Source organism: Neopsephotus bourkii, unplaced genomic scaffold (genome assembly GCF_033783945.1).
Source record: "Neopsephotus bourkii isolate Nb327-2 ecotype Australia unplaced genomic scaffold, CSIRO-AGI_Nbou_v1 NB_962, whole genome shotgun sequence".
In the NCBI taxonomy this organism is placed as follows: Eukaryota; Metazoa; Chordata; class Aves; order Psittaciformes; family Psittacidae; genus Neopsephotus; species Neopsephotus bourkii.
This window is the reverse complement of record NW_026901456.1, coordinates 4067174-4082019: the sequence shown is the minus strand read 5'-3', so window position 1 is coordinate 4082019 and position 14846 is coordinate 4067174. Positions and strand designations below refer to the sequence as shown.

General features: G+C 45.7%; 2 protein-coding genes across 3 annotated transcripts in view; both read left to right on the top strand.

Moving 5' to 3' along the window:
* The first annotated feature begins 9488 nt into the window (after positions 1-9488).
* ATP5PO (ATP synthase peripheral stalk subunit OSCP) lies at positions 9489-11814 on the top strand. Of its 2 annotated transcripts, none has more exons than XM_061359107.1 (7): positions 9489-9595; positions 9729-9779; positions 9893-10003; positions 10390-10519; positions 10636-10748; positions 11268-11354; positions 11641-11814. In XM_061359107.1, the coding sequence occupies exons 1-7, from the start codon at positions 9566-9568 to the stop codon at positions 11752-11754; spliced, it is 636 nt and encodes a 211-aa protein (XP_061215091.1). In that variant the 5' UTR covers positions 9489-9565; the 3' UTR covers positions 11755-11814. The 2 variants fall into 2 exon arrangements, with proteins under 2 accessions (XP_061215091.1, XP_061215090.1); XM_061359106.1 differs by having other exon boundaries at positions 9540-9628.
* Positions 11815-12258: 444 nt separating this feature from the next.
* The window catches only part of CRYZL1 (crystallin zeta like 1), a 165729-nt gene continuing 163141 nt past the window's right edge, over positions 12259-14846 (top strand). Inside the window, exon 1 of the mRNA XM_061359099.1 lies at positions 12259-12262. The gene's annotated coding sequence lies outside the window, so the exon portion shown is untranslated. The remainder of the gene's footprint in view (positions 12263-14846) is intronic.

The window sequence follows — 14846 nt, the reverse complement described above, 5'->3', positions numbered from 1 at the left end:
CTGCTGACAGTATCAGTAATGATATTTAAAAAAAACCCAAAACATTTTAGGCACAGAGATTTCAGAACTATTCAAATTTTGCCCTGTGTAGAACCTTTGTAGGGGTCTCTTTTGCCCTCAGACAAGACAGCTCTTAGTTCTGGGTCCACACACCTGAACTGAGCTGCAGATGCCATCTCCTCCATAGCTCTGGGAACCAGGATCTCTGCTGTTTGCCTTCTGTAACAACACCTCAGCTTCTTATAGAATAGGATTGGTTTTCTCTTTTTGTGTGTGTGCGCATGCAACAGCTGGTTATGCAATCATTTTGGGGAGGGGGCTTGGCAGGCGGACTCCACTGAAATCACACTCATCAGTCTAAAAAACCACCACTGGTGTTTGTTGGATATGTCTCATCCAACAGTGCTGTAGTATGGATGAGCCCCAGAATTATCACAGAATGTCGAGTAAATGTCCCTCTTTTTGTGTACACAAACACACAGTTCTCATACCAGGAGTTGTTTGTGCCAGTCAAAGAAAAAAAGTGTGTAGGAGGGGTGTGGGTTACATGCATTATTCTGTCTGTCACATCACCTTCACTGCCTCGTTATTTATTTATTTATGCTAAAGCCAACCTGTATTCCATCTCAGGCATGGCAGGTGTTTATATCTTGGGAATCAACGCCCACATTTTGTGTACCTGGAACTCAGCTCAGCCTGGGGCTGCTTGCGATTCCCATTACAGTCGCCAGGAGCTGCACATGTCCACCTGGGAGGCAGCATCCCTCAACCTCCTTGGTGCCGCATCTGCTGGCAAGCAGAAAATGAATATTTTATAGCACAGAAAAATAACTGGCAGCCGCTCTGCCACACCATAGTAGCCAGCACGGTGCATGATGTATAGCATGCTGCCTAGCAATGTTGCTAAGCAACGCAGCACCATCCAAGAAAATCCTGCATTAGCTTGTAGTGGCTGGTGGGGTGGGTTAGACGTGACACTTTGCACACAGAGCGATGTAGAGAGAGGTGTGCTTTGCTTAAGACTATTATGGGCGTCTCCGATCACTGATATGTCTCCCCTATTATTCTCCCTGCTCTGATGAACTGCATCACAATGCACCGTGCGCCGCAATAATTTTCTGCTGAAAAAATACCTCCCCCCCAACCCCCACGCTTCCTGTTTCTTAATGCTCTTCAAACCTGATTTAGAGAGTAGCGAGTAGTGGAATTTTACAGCTACATCCCATGATGCTCTCGCTCTCAATCCCATGGCCTGGCTCATACCTCAAACTAACCGTAAAGTCAGATCACAATGATGTGACTCACTATTATAACTAAAGATAGATCTTGTCAAAAGCAGTCATGAGCCCTGGATGCTAGAGATTGTTTATTCAGCATTGTGTTTTGGGGTAGGTTCTTTTTTCTCCCTCTCCTGACACCCTAACTTTTCACATTCAGAGGTTTATCTATCCCATGTTAGTGAGTATTTGGGTTAACAGGCACGTATGGGTATACGCTTTTGGTGATCTGGAGGAAATATTAGACTGCACAGCAGTTGAGCTGTGAGTGTGAGTTCAGCCTCACACAGGTCCCAGGTCAGAGCTTCACAGCAGCACAGTCTGGGGAATCCCAAACACCATGTGGGCATGGGGCAGGAGAGCCACAGGAAGGAGGTAGAAATATTTTTAAGAGGGGTTTCTTCTAAGCCTAAAAATCTTTTTTCTTTTTTCTTTTTTTTTTTTTTTAATGTTTACATGCCAGGTGTTTCCAAGTGTGAGCATTCCTCTGGAGCATTTAATAATGCATATTCCACACAGAATAAAGCAGTGCTGGTGCAGGAGACAAAAAGAAGCACCCTAGAAGCACCAACTGAGGCAAGAGGGGCTCTCTCTCCAAGATCAGCAGCTCTTGCTAAGGCCACAGAATGGCTCAGCGTTGGACAGGAGCAGGTAAGTGGCAGAACAGACCCGACCTGCTCTGTTGTTAGCCACCCTGACCTTCCTCTGTGGCATTGACAATGGCCATGCAACAGGAAATTACAGGCTCTGGTGAACCTCCATGGGCATAACATCTCTACAAGGCAAAAACACGTGGGAACTGGGAGATACTGTCTTGGAGGAAAACAGCATCTGCAGGTGCAAAGCAATCTGAATTCCTCCCCCTCCCCCCCCCCCCAGCCTCAGCCACCCAAGCACAGGGAAAGGAGGACTGAATTTTATTGCTCTATAAACATAGATATGGAAACTGGCAGGTGAGGGAACTGGAGATAGTTCTTTGGACATCCTGGATCCATTTCAGCTCTGTATAATTCCACTAGTGTCAAAAGCATTACATCAGGGACAAAACCAACTCATTATTTTTAACCTGGCTATTTCCTTTTGTGCCCTTCATTCAGGAAACCCATATGCAAGTGCATGATTTTAGTCATGTGAATATTCTCACTGAAGGCAGTGTGACTGCTCATGTACTTAGAGTTAAATGCATGCATATATACACACAGGACTGGGGCCTAAAACAGCACTGGACGGAAAAAAGAAAAGTAGTGTACGAATAGAATCATAGAATGGTTTGGGTTGGAATAGGTTCAGGAAACAACAGTGTACCATGAGGGTCTGTGAAGAGTGTCTCTCCATTTGGGCAACAGTAACATTTTTGGCTATGTTTCCCCATTGAAGCTTGACAGTTTCTCTGAGACCAGCAGGATCTTTAGGAAAGCATTTTAAAATATGACTGCTGTAAAGGGAGAGGGTGGGGGTGGTGAGGAGAACAAAATATCCAAAATGCTCCCAAATATTAAGCAAAAAAAACAAAAACAAAACAAAAAAAAAACAACCAACCCAAAGAAGCCAGTTATGCAAATGTCCTTTGGGACTGCAGTCTATGTCTGTGACTTTCGTAACCTTGTCCTAATTTTCTCTCCTGCACTTGCAGGGAACACCCCAGGGGTCTTTATAAGGAAGCCTTCAACATACATGATTTTCTGCACTGCTTCTGACTTCACACTGCTGCTATTCCTCAAAAACCATGACTTCCAAACACTAAGAATTATGATCTCTAACCAGTGTCTTATGTCAGCAATGCTCTACAGAAACCTGAACAGCAACTCTTCTATATTTATATCTTGCAGCAATGTAGAACACAGGAAAGCATCAAGAAATTTGATGAATTCAGTGTTACACCCAGACTATTTTAAAAATCCCTGTTTGCAATAGCACTGCTTTCACAACTTTACAAAAACCTTTTTCAACATCCGGCTGCAAAATTAAATGTAACGCCAAATCTTGTCCTTTCAGGTTGAAGCCTTCAGCATGTGATTTGAACAAGAGTGACTCTCACAGATACCATACCACATGATAAGTGATTCAATGAAGCTCCTGAAATCAGCAAACTTACTCTGGTTTGCAGCAGAGTAAATGAGACCAGGTTTGCCATAATCAATGAATTCATAAAGAAGATGCTCACATAGACTGTGAAACAGGCTAACAAGTGTCAGAAGACGTGCTGAATTCATTTTTCATTACTATGGGGTAAGAACTACTAGAAATAGCTATGTCTATGACTTCTAGAATAGTCTTCAATTTCTCATGCTCATCTAAGTGAGGGAAAACATCTTTATGTTTTCAACTGCCATGCCCACCAAACTTCCTCTTACTTGCATGTGGGACTGTTCAAATTCACTAAGAAAGCAACCAGCTTAGTTCTGTCCCAACTTTCTGTTTCAGCTTTATGTATTTGCCATTCAAACAAGATAGGCAAATCCATGAAATTCATTTCACAGAACATTGAGCAAATGGAATGTGGAATAATGCTCTTCAGTTTCTGACATATGATCAAGTGCAAATTTGCTAGAAGGAAAGAGAAGCCTTGCAACAGCCTTGAAATGGATAAAAACCTTGCCACAAAAACCATAGGTAATACATGCAGAAAGTTATAATATTAGTATTGGCTTCCCTCTTGTGGTAATGAGTAAGCTGTAGCCCTAACATGTAACCAGAATCTGCTGAGGCATCTGTCTAACACAAAATGCTGCAATACGCTCACGGGGCAAGATGCTTGCATCAATGCAAAAGACAGGTTAATTTCAGTTTGAGGCAGACACAAAGACCTACATGTGGTGAGTGGATGGCAGGCTGGGGTCTCAGCTCTGCAGAAATACCTCTGACCTCTGAATATTTTGGAGATCTACTGTGCTACGAACTGGGCAGATACTGGCCCAAGTTTAAACTGAAGTAAGAGAGGTCTTCCGCTTGAAAGGGCACTTTCAGTCCTAAATGGAAAGGTGGTTCATGTTGCAAATCTGCTCAATGATCTCTGCTGATTCTGCCATGTCAGTGGCCATTTCTGTGACAGACCTCAAGGACATGGACCAGCACCTCTAATTCACTATGTACATTAACATTCTGATTCCAGATGTGAGTCTATGTTAACACCTCATTTTCCACAGCAGTGCTGGAGCAGGCATGATGAATCTCCGCTTTGTTATTTTCTCCATAGCCACTCACACGTTACCACAGTCTGACTGACATTTGTGAATTTACAGTATTTCTTTTTAATGACAGCATGTGTAAGAAGGTATCATTGCTATTAACAAAGTGTGCTGCATCAACACAATTTAAAATTGTTTACAAAAGGATGTTGGTCTCATTCTTGCATTTTTACAGATGGGGGAACTGAGGCGCAGAATAATTAGAAGCCAATCAGCAGGCCCAAAGCAGAGCTGAAAATAGAACCCAAACCTCCCTAGTCTCAGAGCAGTGTTCTAACTGCTCCTCTGCCATTGTGTGAAATGATAAAGCTCAGCTGTTAGTACTACCTACACCAAAGCATGTCTATTATTCACATATTTTCCCAAACCAGTTCTTTTTACCCTTGATATTTCATGGACAGCCTCTAAAACAGTCAAATGTCCAAGTGAGCCCACATCACTTTTACTAGCATAAAGCCTTGAAGATCAGTGCTTATTTTACCAACCTATAAAAATCATGCCATAGCTTACCCTTAAATTATTTTTTTCAAGCTTTCTAGGTTATCTAGAGTGTAGATTTTTTTTGTAAGTCTACACTTAAAAGTGTAGATATTTTGCCAAGGAAACTACAAACACCTACTTATGTTTTTCTTCCCCTTTTATAACAGATTACTATGGTAGCATGGAAAATAAACTAGAACACCATGAGAACCCCAAAAGTATCACAATAATATCATAACAATTAATCATTTTATCATGTGAGAATGCTAGAGTTAAACCTCCTTGGAGGACAAGAAAACATAGGCATAGGTGCTTGGTTTTGCAAATAGGAGAGTATTCTGATGCCAAGGTCAGTGAGTTCAGTTGCCTAACTCAATTAGTACTGCTCCTATTTTGGAAAAGCCTAACCATTTTTGTGGTTTTATAATCATTCTTCCCCTTTTGAAGGGGGGGAGGGAGGGGAATAAATGTTTACTGTCCCTTGACATTGAAAGAAAAACCCTTTTCTTAAAGGGAAAAAGAGCGAGAACGTCCCCAGGCAGCAAGATTTTAGTGGGTGGGTCACTGTGTGAAAAGGTTTAGTCCCCAGGGAGTCAGCATGACAGAGCACTTGAACTTACCTGCCAGAGCGGAACTGCTTATGGAGCAGAGGTATGGAAAACAACCAGGTGAATTAGATTCAGCAAAAGTACCAGCTGTTCCTGTGGAAGATAAAGGGCAGTCCCTGGGAGACCAGAAAAAAAAAAAACAAACCCACAACAACAACCACCACCTTCCCTCAGCAGCTGCAGGAACAAAAACATGGGAGCAATGGGGAGGTGAGTTTGGTCACAACTTAGAACTGTGTGACATTCTCTGAGCTTAGCTCAAGACCAGGAGAGGAAAACTCCTCCACTTCTTGTAAATAACATAAACTTTCTGCAGAGGAACTTGTCAGGAACTTGTTTGCAGCTACACCCTGGCTCCTCTGGGACTCTCCCATGCCTAATCCCAGGCTCAGCCAAAGGGAAACAGCCGAGTGCAATTACTGACTAGCAGGTGCAAAACAGCATTCAAAACAGGCCAAAAGCTCATGTTTCAGGTGAGTTGCAAGGTAAAGGAGAAAAGTATTCAGTGTTTGCAGCATTGCTTAAAAGTTTGGGGTCACTAGTACAATTACTAGAGGTTTTTATGAGCAGTGGTTTTTGGGTTGATTTTTTTTTTTTTTAAAGGAGCTGACCATAGTCTGGTAGAGAGTAAGTTTAGCATGTTTTTTGGCACTGACTTGGTATGCTCTAATCACTCTTAGGTCCCCAGATGTCTTGTTACAAATCTCATCTCCTTTTTACCTCTACATGTTGCAAATTACCTGTGGAATGGTCTAAATCTTGCTACAAGTTCTGTGGCATCTCATGCAGTTGGGCCCTCATCAAAACACATTCCACCATTATCACAGTTGAAGGATCATCACATTCTTTCTAGAAACATAAAAGTGCTGATTACAGTGAACTCCTCTGCTCTTACGCCTGAGTGAAGTCCATGTATCTTCAGTATAAGCATAAGAATGCATCTAAAAGTACCTAAACTCAAACCAGTTATTTTCAAAATTTCTCAATAAAAGGAAAACAAAATGTTTTGTGTGATTTCAGTTATAGTCTGTCTCAACAGGAGAAAAATATGACATTTATAATTTCACCACATTTATTAAGAAAGAGTGCTTTAATGTTTCAATCCTTCAAGCACTGAAGTGGCAGACCCACAAGTAAATATTCTTTCAGGTGCTTCTCATGGAAGAACTTGTAAATATTCAAGTGCTCGCTAGGTGACCAAATTGAAATCAGACACAGGGGTAAATGTCAAATAATTAGTGACTGGCAGTATGGGGAGTTTAATAGCTTTCTAGAAGAAAAGTAACCCTAAAAACACCCAGACACTGATGATGGAGGAATCCATTATTATAACAGGAATCCACATACAAGAACAGGCTTTATTAGGATTTAAACTTTCCCTCCAGTATAAGGCATAAAGGTACAAACTGTTTAATACCTGTGGTATTTTACTTGCCTAAAATTAACCTGTGAGAGCTGCTCTGGTTTTAATTCCTGAAAGCGCTACCAGGATTTGACCCATTCCCTAGTTCATTAAAGTACCCTCGGTATTCAGTGGTTTGACTGGCCTCAATAAGCCATGATTCCACGTGCATTTAAAATGCTACAAGATCACAGAGTGCTTCAGAATTACACTAACAAAATTTTGGATATGGAACCCCACTTCAGATAAATTCATTCTCTGCATCATTCCAAAACTTGAGTGCATGCACATCATCACAAATAAAAAATAGACAAGTTTGATGTTTTGCTAAAGAAAAACATTTTTCTGCATTTTAAATATGCTGTTCTTAGCATTGTAGTTATAAAAGTTATTGAGAACAATGGTGTTCCACCAGGCTTGAACCGATCATGGACTATACTTGTGCCTTTGACTGACAACACAGCACATACGGCCAGAGATAGAAGAGTGAACTAAATTCTGACATCCAGAATAAAGTCTGTTGGTGACATATTTCTGGTGGGATGGTAAACTGTATTTCCTAAAGAGCTTTACTCTAATTCTCTGGGGTTTGACGTAGCTGAAGCGATCACTTCGCTTTCAATCTGTGGCAACAGCAACATCTAGTGTTCAAAGCCGTTCCTGCTTTTCACGAATGCCATGCTTTGTATTTCAAATGCTGCACCCAACTGAGCTACTCACAGCACTGAAATAATTACTTAAACCTGGTAACAGCTCCTCAAAGCAGGCAGGCGTTTTATCTTCTCATACAAAAAAAGGCAGAAGAATTAGGGAGAGAAGGAGTTTAACTGTTCAAGATAGTTCATTAGTGGGAAGGATCTTAGTTGCTCAAGGTCACACAGAGACTGCCAAAGTCAAGCTGCCGACTCTATGCTTTACCTAGAAGATTGTGTCTTTGCCCCAGGAGATGTTCAGATCTAGTCCTAGTTTCTAGGAGGAAATAGCTCATTGCATTACAGAGGTAGCTCCACTGTGTTAGAGGGCAGCAGAAATGTCTGTAAGGAAATAACACAGCTGACACTCTTTCCATTGAAAGAGTCACTAGGGGTGTCCCCCAGGGCTCAGTGTTAAGGCCAGTGCTGTTTAATATCTTCACTGATAATCTGGATGAGGGGATCAAGTGCATCCTCAGTAAGTTTGCAGACAACACCAAGTTGGGCAGGAACATTGACCTGCTGGAGGACACAAAGGCTCTGCAGGGGGATCTGGACAAGCTGCATCAATGGTGTGAGGTTCAACAGGGCAAAATGCCAGGTCCTGCACTTGGGCCACAACAACCCCATGCAATGTTCCAGGCTTGGGAAAGAGTGGCTGGAAAGCTGCACATTGGAAAAGGACCTGGGGGTGGGGACTGATGGAGCTGAACATGAGCAGCTTGCGCCCAGGCAGCCAAGAAGGCCATCAGCAGCCTGGCCTGTGTCAGCACAGCGCAGCCAGCAGAACTAGGGCAGTGACTGTCCCCCTCTACTCAGCACTGGTGAGGCCACACCTCACATTCTGTGTTTGGTTCTGGGCCCCTCACTACAAGACAGACATTGAGGTGTTGGAGCAGGCCCAGAGAAGAGCAACAAAGCTGGTGAAGGGTTGAGAGAACAAGTGTGATGAGGAACACCAGCAGGAACTGGGGGTGTTTAGTCTGGAGAAAAGGCTCAGGGAGACCTTATCACTCTCTACAGCTACCTGAAAGGAGGACGTAGTGAGGTGGGTGTTGGTCTCTTCTCCCAAGTAACAAGTGATGGGACAAGAGGTAACAGCCCCAAGCTGCACCAGGGTAGGTTTGGGTTGGATATTAGGAAAAATTTCTTCAGAGAGGGTGCTCAGGCATTGGAACAGGCCGTCCAGGGAAGTGGTGGCATCACTGTCCCTGGAAGTGTTCACAAACCGTGCAGATGAGGCCCTCAGTGACATGGCTTAGTGGTGGACTTGGCAGCGCTGGGGTAATGGTTGGACCTGATCTTAAAGATCTTTTCCAACCTAGTTGATTCTGTGAAGAACTCATGGGACACTCTCTCCTGGCGCATCTCAACAGGGGGATGTGCATGGGTGTGAGAATTACAGGACCCTTACAGTAACAAGACAAGGAGGTGGGCCACTGCAGCCTGCAAGGCCCTTAAGATTGCCTGGACCTCTCTTCCCATCCCATAGCCCCTCCACCTGCAAAGCCATAGTCACAGGCATGGCCAGATGAGGGGCTGGGTGTAACTGTATGTGCAGGACAGCCACAGGCTGGACTGAAGTACTCTAGGGGACCCACTTCCCTGGTCACTCTGGTTCGCCCCCACACACCCCGCACCACCAGACCCTGCCTGAGGACAGCCACCTTCTGCAGCAGGGTGTAAGAACGGGCGGCGAGGGGAACGTTTCAACTGGCGCTCGGAGGACGCTGGGGAGCGGGGCTGGCGTGAGGCAATGCTGGGGCCTGCCCGCCCTCGGGAACTACAGCTCCCGGCAGGCGCTGTGCAGGAGGACCGCGGGTAGAGGGCGGCTGGGGCGGTGGCTGCGGCTGCGCATGCTCGGTGCTCCGCCGCGGGGGCCGGGCGCAGCGGTGACCCTGAGCGGAGGCCGGGGAAGATGGCGGCGGTAGCGGGGCTCTCACTGAAGGTGACGTTGGGGGGTGGCGGTGGCCCTGCCGTGGTATGGGGGGACAGGGGCGGAAAGGGACGGCACGGCACGTTGCGCGTGTTCCCATATCCATTTCCCAGCCCGGTCCCTCCGTCCGTTTTGTGCCCTGCAGGTGCGGCAGCTGAGCACTTCGGCGGCGAGGCCGGTCTCCAAGCTGGTCAAGGTGAGGGGAGCAGGAGGGTCACCGGCGGGGCCGCCGGTGTGGCGAGAGGCGGGCAGCAGCCGGGTCCCCGGCCCGGGGCCGGTCTGAGCCCCCGCCCGGTCTCTCGCCCTCAGCCCCCCATCCAGGTGTACGGGCTGGAAGGGCGCTATGCCACCGCGCTGTACTCCGCCGCCGCCAAGCAGAAGAAGCTGGAGCAGGTGGAGAAGGAGCTGGGCCGAGTGTGGGTAAGGGATTCTACAGCTTGTGTTTGCTGAAGCCCAAACGTGGAGTGGGGGGCAGCGAGGCTGCTGCTTGCTAGGGGGGAGGCGGACTCGGCTCTTGCGTCTTGAGACTCCCAGGGAGCTGGCCAGGCCTGTGTGCTGCCTGCAGTGCACACCCACTGTTAAGGTGCGTGGAAGAGATGCAGGAGGAACATCAGCTCTAAGAAACAAACCTGCTGTAAATGAGCTACACGTGGAGCTGTTGTTTCACTTCCAGTCAGCTTCAGACCTCCTCATTCTTTCTCAAGGCATGACTGTGTTGCTTGCTTTGGGTAGTCCAGTTGGGCCTTGTAATGCCTGGAAACTCCTGGCCTTCAGTACATTGTGTGTGTGTTTGTGTGTCTTATTAGGCGCTTTTGAAGGACCCCAAGCTATCCAGTGTTGTTATGAACCCTCACACCAAGAGCACAGTTAAACAGAAAGCTGTGAACGATGCCTTAGCAAAAGAGAAGATGTCCCCTATTACTGTCAACCTGATGAGTGAGTAACTGTTTGAGTTCAGAAAAACATGTAAGGCTACTTGTTGTTACTGTTAGCTAACCAAAACTGCTTCTAGTGGCTGCTTTAAACCCTTCCAATGCATCTGCCTCTTCCAGATTTGCTGGCTGAAAATGGTCGCTTGCGTTACACACCAGACATTGTCTCTGCATTTGGGAAGATCATGAGCGCGTACCGAGGAGAAGTGCTGTGCACAGTCACCACTGCACAGGTTAGTTAGGAACCTCCAGATCGAGCTCCTGTGGTGATGGAGAGAGGTGTACTTAGCCAGGAGCACTCTGCAAGCCTGCAGCCAGGCTGGAGCTCACTGTCAAGTCCTCAGTCACTCCCCAGTGCTTTACATGAAATCATGTTTCTTCTCAAGCCCATGGTCTCAATTGCTAGAAGCAGCAAAATTAATCTTTTTTTGTACAACCTGAATGCTGTTGTGAGACAGATCAGGATTTTCCATCAAGTGCGTACTTTGGCAGGTACAGATTCCTGATGCCATCCGAAGATGTCAGCATCAAAAGTTTGCACAAACAACATTTATGAAATTAAGGGGACACAAAGGATTGCGTGTTTCTATGCTGTCCTTCAGTTTTTCCTGTTCAAGAAGGCTGCTTAATGTCCCTGCCTGGTGCACATGTCTGCCTTTAGAAGAATCTGAAGAGAAAACCTGGGTTCTCGTTACGTCTCTTGGATATTTTCAAGTCCTTCATTTTCTTTGTCTCCTGTTCATATTTTTCAGCCCTTGGATGATGCCAGCCTTACTGAGCTGAAAAGTGTTCTGAATGGATTCTTGGCTAAGGGAGAGGTCTTGAAGCTGGAGACCAAGGTCTGAATTTTTGATTTGTAAATAAATCTCAGCAGGTTCATGTTAAGCTGGGGTTCATCACCCTGATCTTAATAATTCCACTGAATCCAGTTGCTGTACTACACAATCTGTATTTCCTGATGATGCTTTAGTTACTAAAATCTTAACTTTGGAATACAGTGACGGCAAAGTTATTTTAAGGCTCTTTTAAAAGCTTTCTTTTTTCTTTGTTTTACCAGTGTAAAAATTGCATGCTGAGCTCACAGAGTTTTGCTAACAGAATTTCTGTTCAATGTTTCTCCTTTAGACTGACCCAGCCATCCTTGGTGGCATGATTGTCAACGTTGGGGAGAAGTACGTGGACATGTCAACAAGGACAAAGGTCCAGAAACTCACCAGAATCATGAGAGAGACGGCCTAGCACACTGTCCTTGTCACTCGCAGTGAAACCGGTCAGATGGAGACAATAAACTTAACTTCTGCTTGAACAGATGGTGTGAAGTGTTTTGATTCAGGAACCAGCACTGAGGGGGAGAGGTGAAGCTGCAGTGAGTTTTGCTTAGTTCTTGCTGAACATTTCATAACCCAGCTTGAAAATGTCGCTTGCCCTGAATGCAGGTGGATGTTGCTCAGAAGGGAATGGAGAGTAACAGTGTAGGAGCTGATAAATGGGGTCACTGCTGCTGTGAGGTTCTGCCAGTCACCAGAGAAAGCTTTTGCTCAGGCTATTGTCAGGCCAGCGGAGGAGCAGTCCTGCTGCACAAGCTCATTTCAGTGGCATTATTGGAGCCTGTTCACCAGCCACGTTTAATGTGGTTGTTGTAGTTGTTGTTAGAGAATTATTGATAAAAACAAGTATCCCTGCAGGGGAGGGACGGTTTAGCCCTGGGCTGTCCCTGGAAGTGCATTCCCCAGGGGGCCCGCCTGGGGTTGCTGGCAGGCCACACATCCTGCCAGGAGGGGTAAAGGCCACCCTTGGGTTCTGGGCTGGGAATGCGAAGGTCCAAGGCAGAATGAAGTGCTGGTTCTGGAGGCAGTGGGAGTGGCAAGGCGGGTTTGTGCTGGGGAAGGTGAGGGAATGCTGAAGCTCCACAGGTCAGGGACAAGGGGTGGGGGGCTTGGGCCCCCCTGGAGGATGAAGGGCAGGGCATAGGGGCAGGTGGAGTGGGCCATGGGGCAGTGGAAAGGCCCAAAGTTGTCTCTTAGCACCCTGTTTTCCATTCCTGGTGCTGTTCCATAGCACCAGTGGAATGCATCAAGCTGTACCTGAGGCAATGCAGTTTTCCACAGCGCAGCACCATGCAGCAGAGATGCTGGCCCTGGGTGGATAAAGTAGCCCCAAACAGCTGGCGAGCTGCCTGATCTGTCCCACCTCACCTACCACTACAGCAGCTGTGAATTGCCAACTGGGCTTTGGCTACAGCGCTGTCCTGTTGTGCCAACCCATCCCCAAAACTGCTGTGAAAAAAAAGGACATTTTCAAGGTGCAGGTGTGGCCTGTGCTGAGCTAGACACAGGCACCCACTGCTTAACAGGATACCGAGGGTATTGCTCTCAGGGCAGCTGGCCAAATCCAGCAATTACTAACAAAAATTAGGGGGGAGATCAGTGTGGGACTTCCTATGTTCTCAGCAGCAGAGCCACAAGCATACAAATTGCTGCTGGCATGCCTGACCACAGAGCAGGGCCTCTGTAAAATGCTGATACCACAAAGTAATGGCACCTGGCCTGTAAAGCAAGTGCCTTTAATTGTTTTGGGGGGGTTTGGGGTGGCTAGCTTTTCAATTATTATTTTTTAATAGTTTATTTTTGCTGTCTTACTACAGATTTGGTTAATTCTCACCTTTCAAATCTGAAAGAAAATGCAAACAATGCATTACAGAGATGAAAAGTGGCACGTGTGGGATGACATTAAGTGCTGTAGGTTCCCTGAAATAATAACTGTTACTTTGCTTATACCTGTGTAGTCCTTTTGTCAAAAATACTCACAGAAGATCTCCTTCATGTGTCTGACCCCATATCACTGTTCTTCAGCGCGTCTCAAGAACGTGACAGCACACAGTTAAACTTGAAAAGAAAAAGGGGTTTGTTTATTCTTGCGTAACTTCACTCACACAACTACAGTCTCATCCGAGCCAAACAAACTGCACAGCCTAAAACCGCATTGGCAATCTTCACCGTGGTGACTGCAGTCTCGGAAGCAGCACAATTCCTTAAGCAGGTGAACACATTTTAAGAGCCTCTGCTTAAGAGGACCATGTCTGATAATAGAATTATTTAACTAGGTGTGGCTGAGGAAACGTGACATTCGCAGCAATCAATGTACAGTTGGAACTGTCTTGCTAGAAACAGTGCTGTCTGATTCATAAGTATTCATTACACCTATTACAAATGCTTTGAAAACCAAAAGAAGACAACTTCACGGTATGAATATTTTACTGTAAAACAGTTCGATGTGACAAAAACAAACAATACAAATTAATTCCATTTTCTCTGAGGGAAAAAAAGAAGTACCTTTTTCTCCTGTTTGGCCAGATCTTATAATGTCTTTGTGATTTTTAGGATCACATGAATGCTACAGACCCCAGGCCTCATCACTCCGAAAGCAGCCCATCCCCAGGGTGCAAACCTAGGAGAGCCTGAAAGATGTGGTGAGATAGGAAAGGAAGGACTGAGAGCAGGAGCAGCAAGTTGGCCAAGCAGCAGGACCAGCACTGTGGTCCCACACACAACCTTTCCTCTTCCTCCTGCCAAGAGCAGGTTACACCATGAGGCCATTCCCATGGAACAGCCACCACAGCTGGGAGGGATTTACCTTCCAATCCACCACCCAATGGACACCCACCCACATTTTCGGGGGGGGAGGCAAAGATCCCACTGCTCACCAAGCTCTTACTTTGTAGCTCTGCCCCATTTCTCCCCTTTGTCTCTTACTCCTATGAATGCCAGCCCTCTCCTTCCACATGTGCTTCCTGCAGTGGTCAGAAGCTGCTGCCTGCAGGTCTAACACGGGGTTTGGGCAAAGCACCAGCTCCCTTCACTTGCACAACACTTGAACATCCCAGAACCAGCCGCTAAATCCAGGGTTAGTGACACTTTGCAGGTTTATAAGCAGCACAAGGAATTCATCTACAGTTGCAGCAGAGCCTTTGACAACTATATCAAGCAACTATTCTTACTGCAGTTCTTTATTCTCTTAAATTAGGTCCTAAATATATCCTCCTATGTACAGAAAAATAATTTCCCAAGGACAGCCCCTATTTTAAAATATTTAAATGAATAAACAAAACTGGGTTCCTATAAACTCTTTTCTGTTAGATTTACTCAGTATTTGACAACAACAACATAGCTGTGTTTTTGTAGTATATACACAAATAATCACATATATATATATAAGCATATACTTAACTATAGATACATCAATATGCATGTAGGGCAAGAGTGCTGGGGCTAAACAAACACCAGGATACATGTGGTATGTAGGTTTAAAGCACGCCCCTCAAAGCTAAGGTG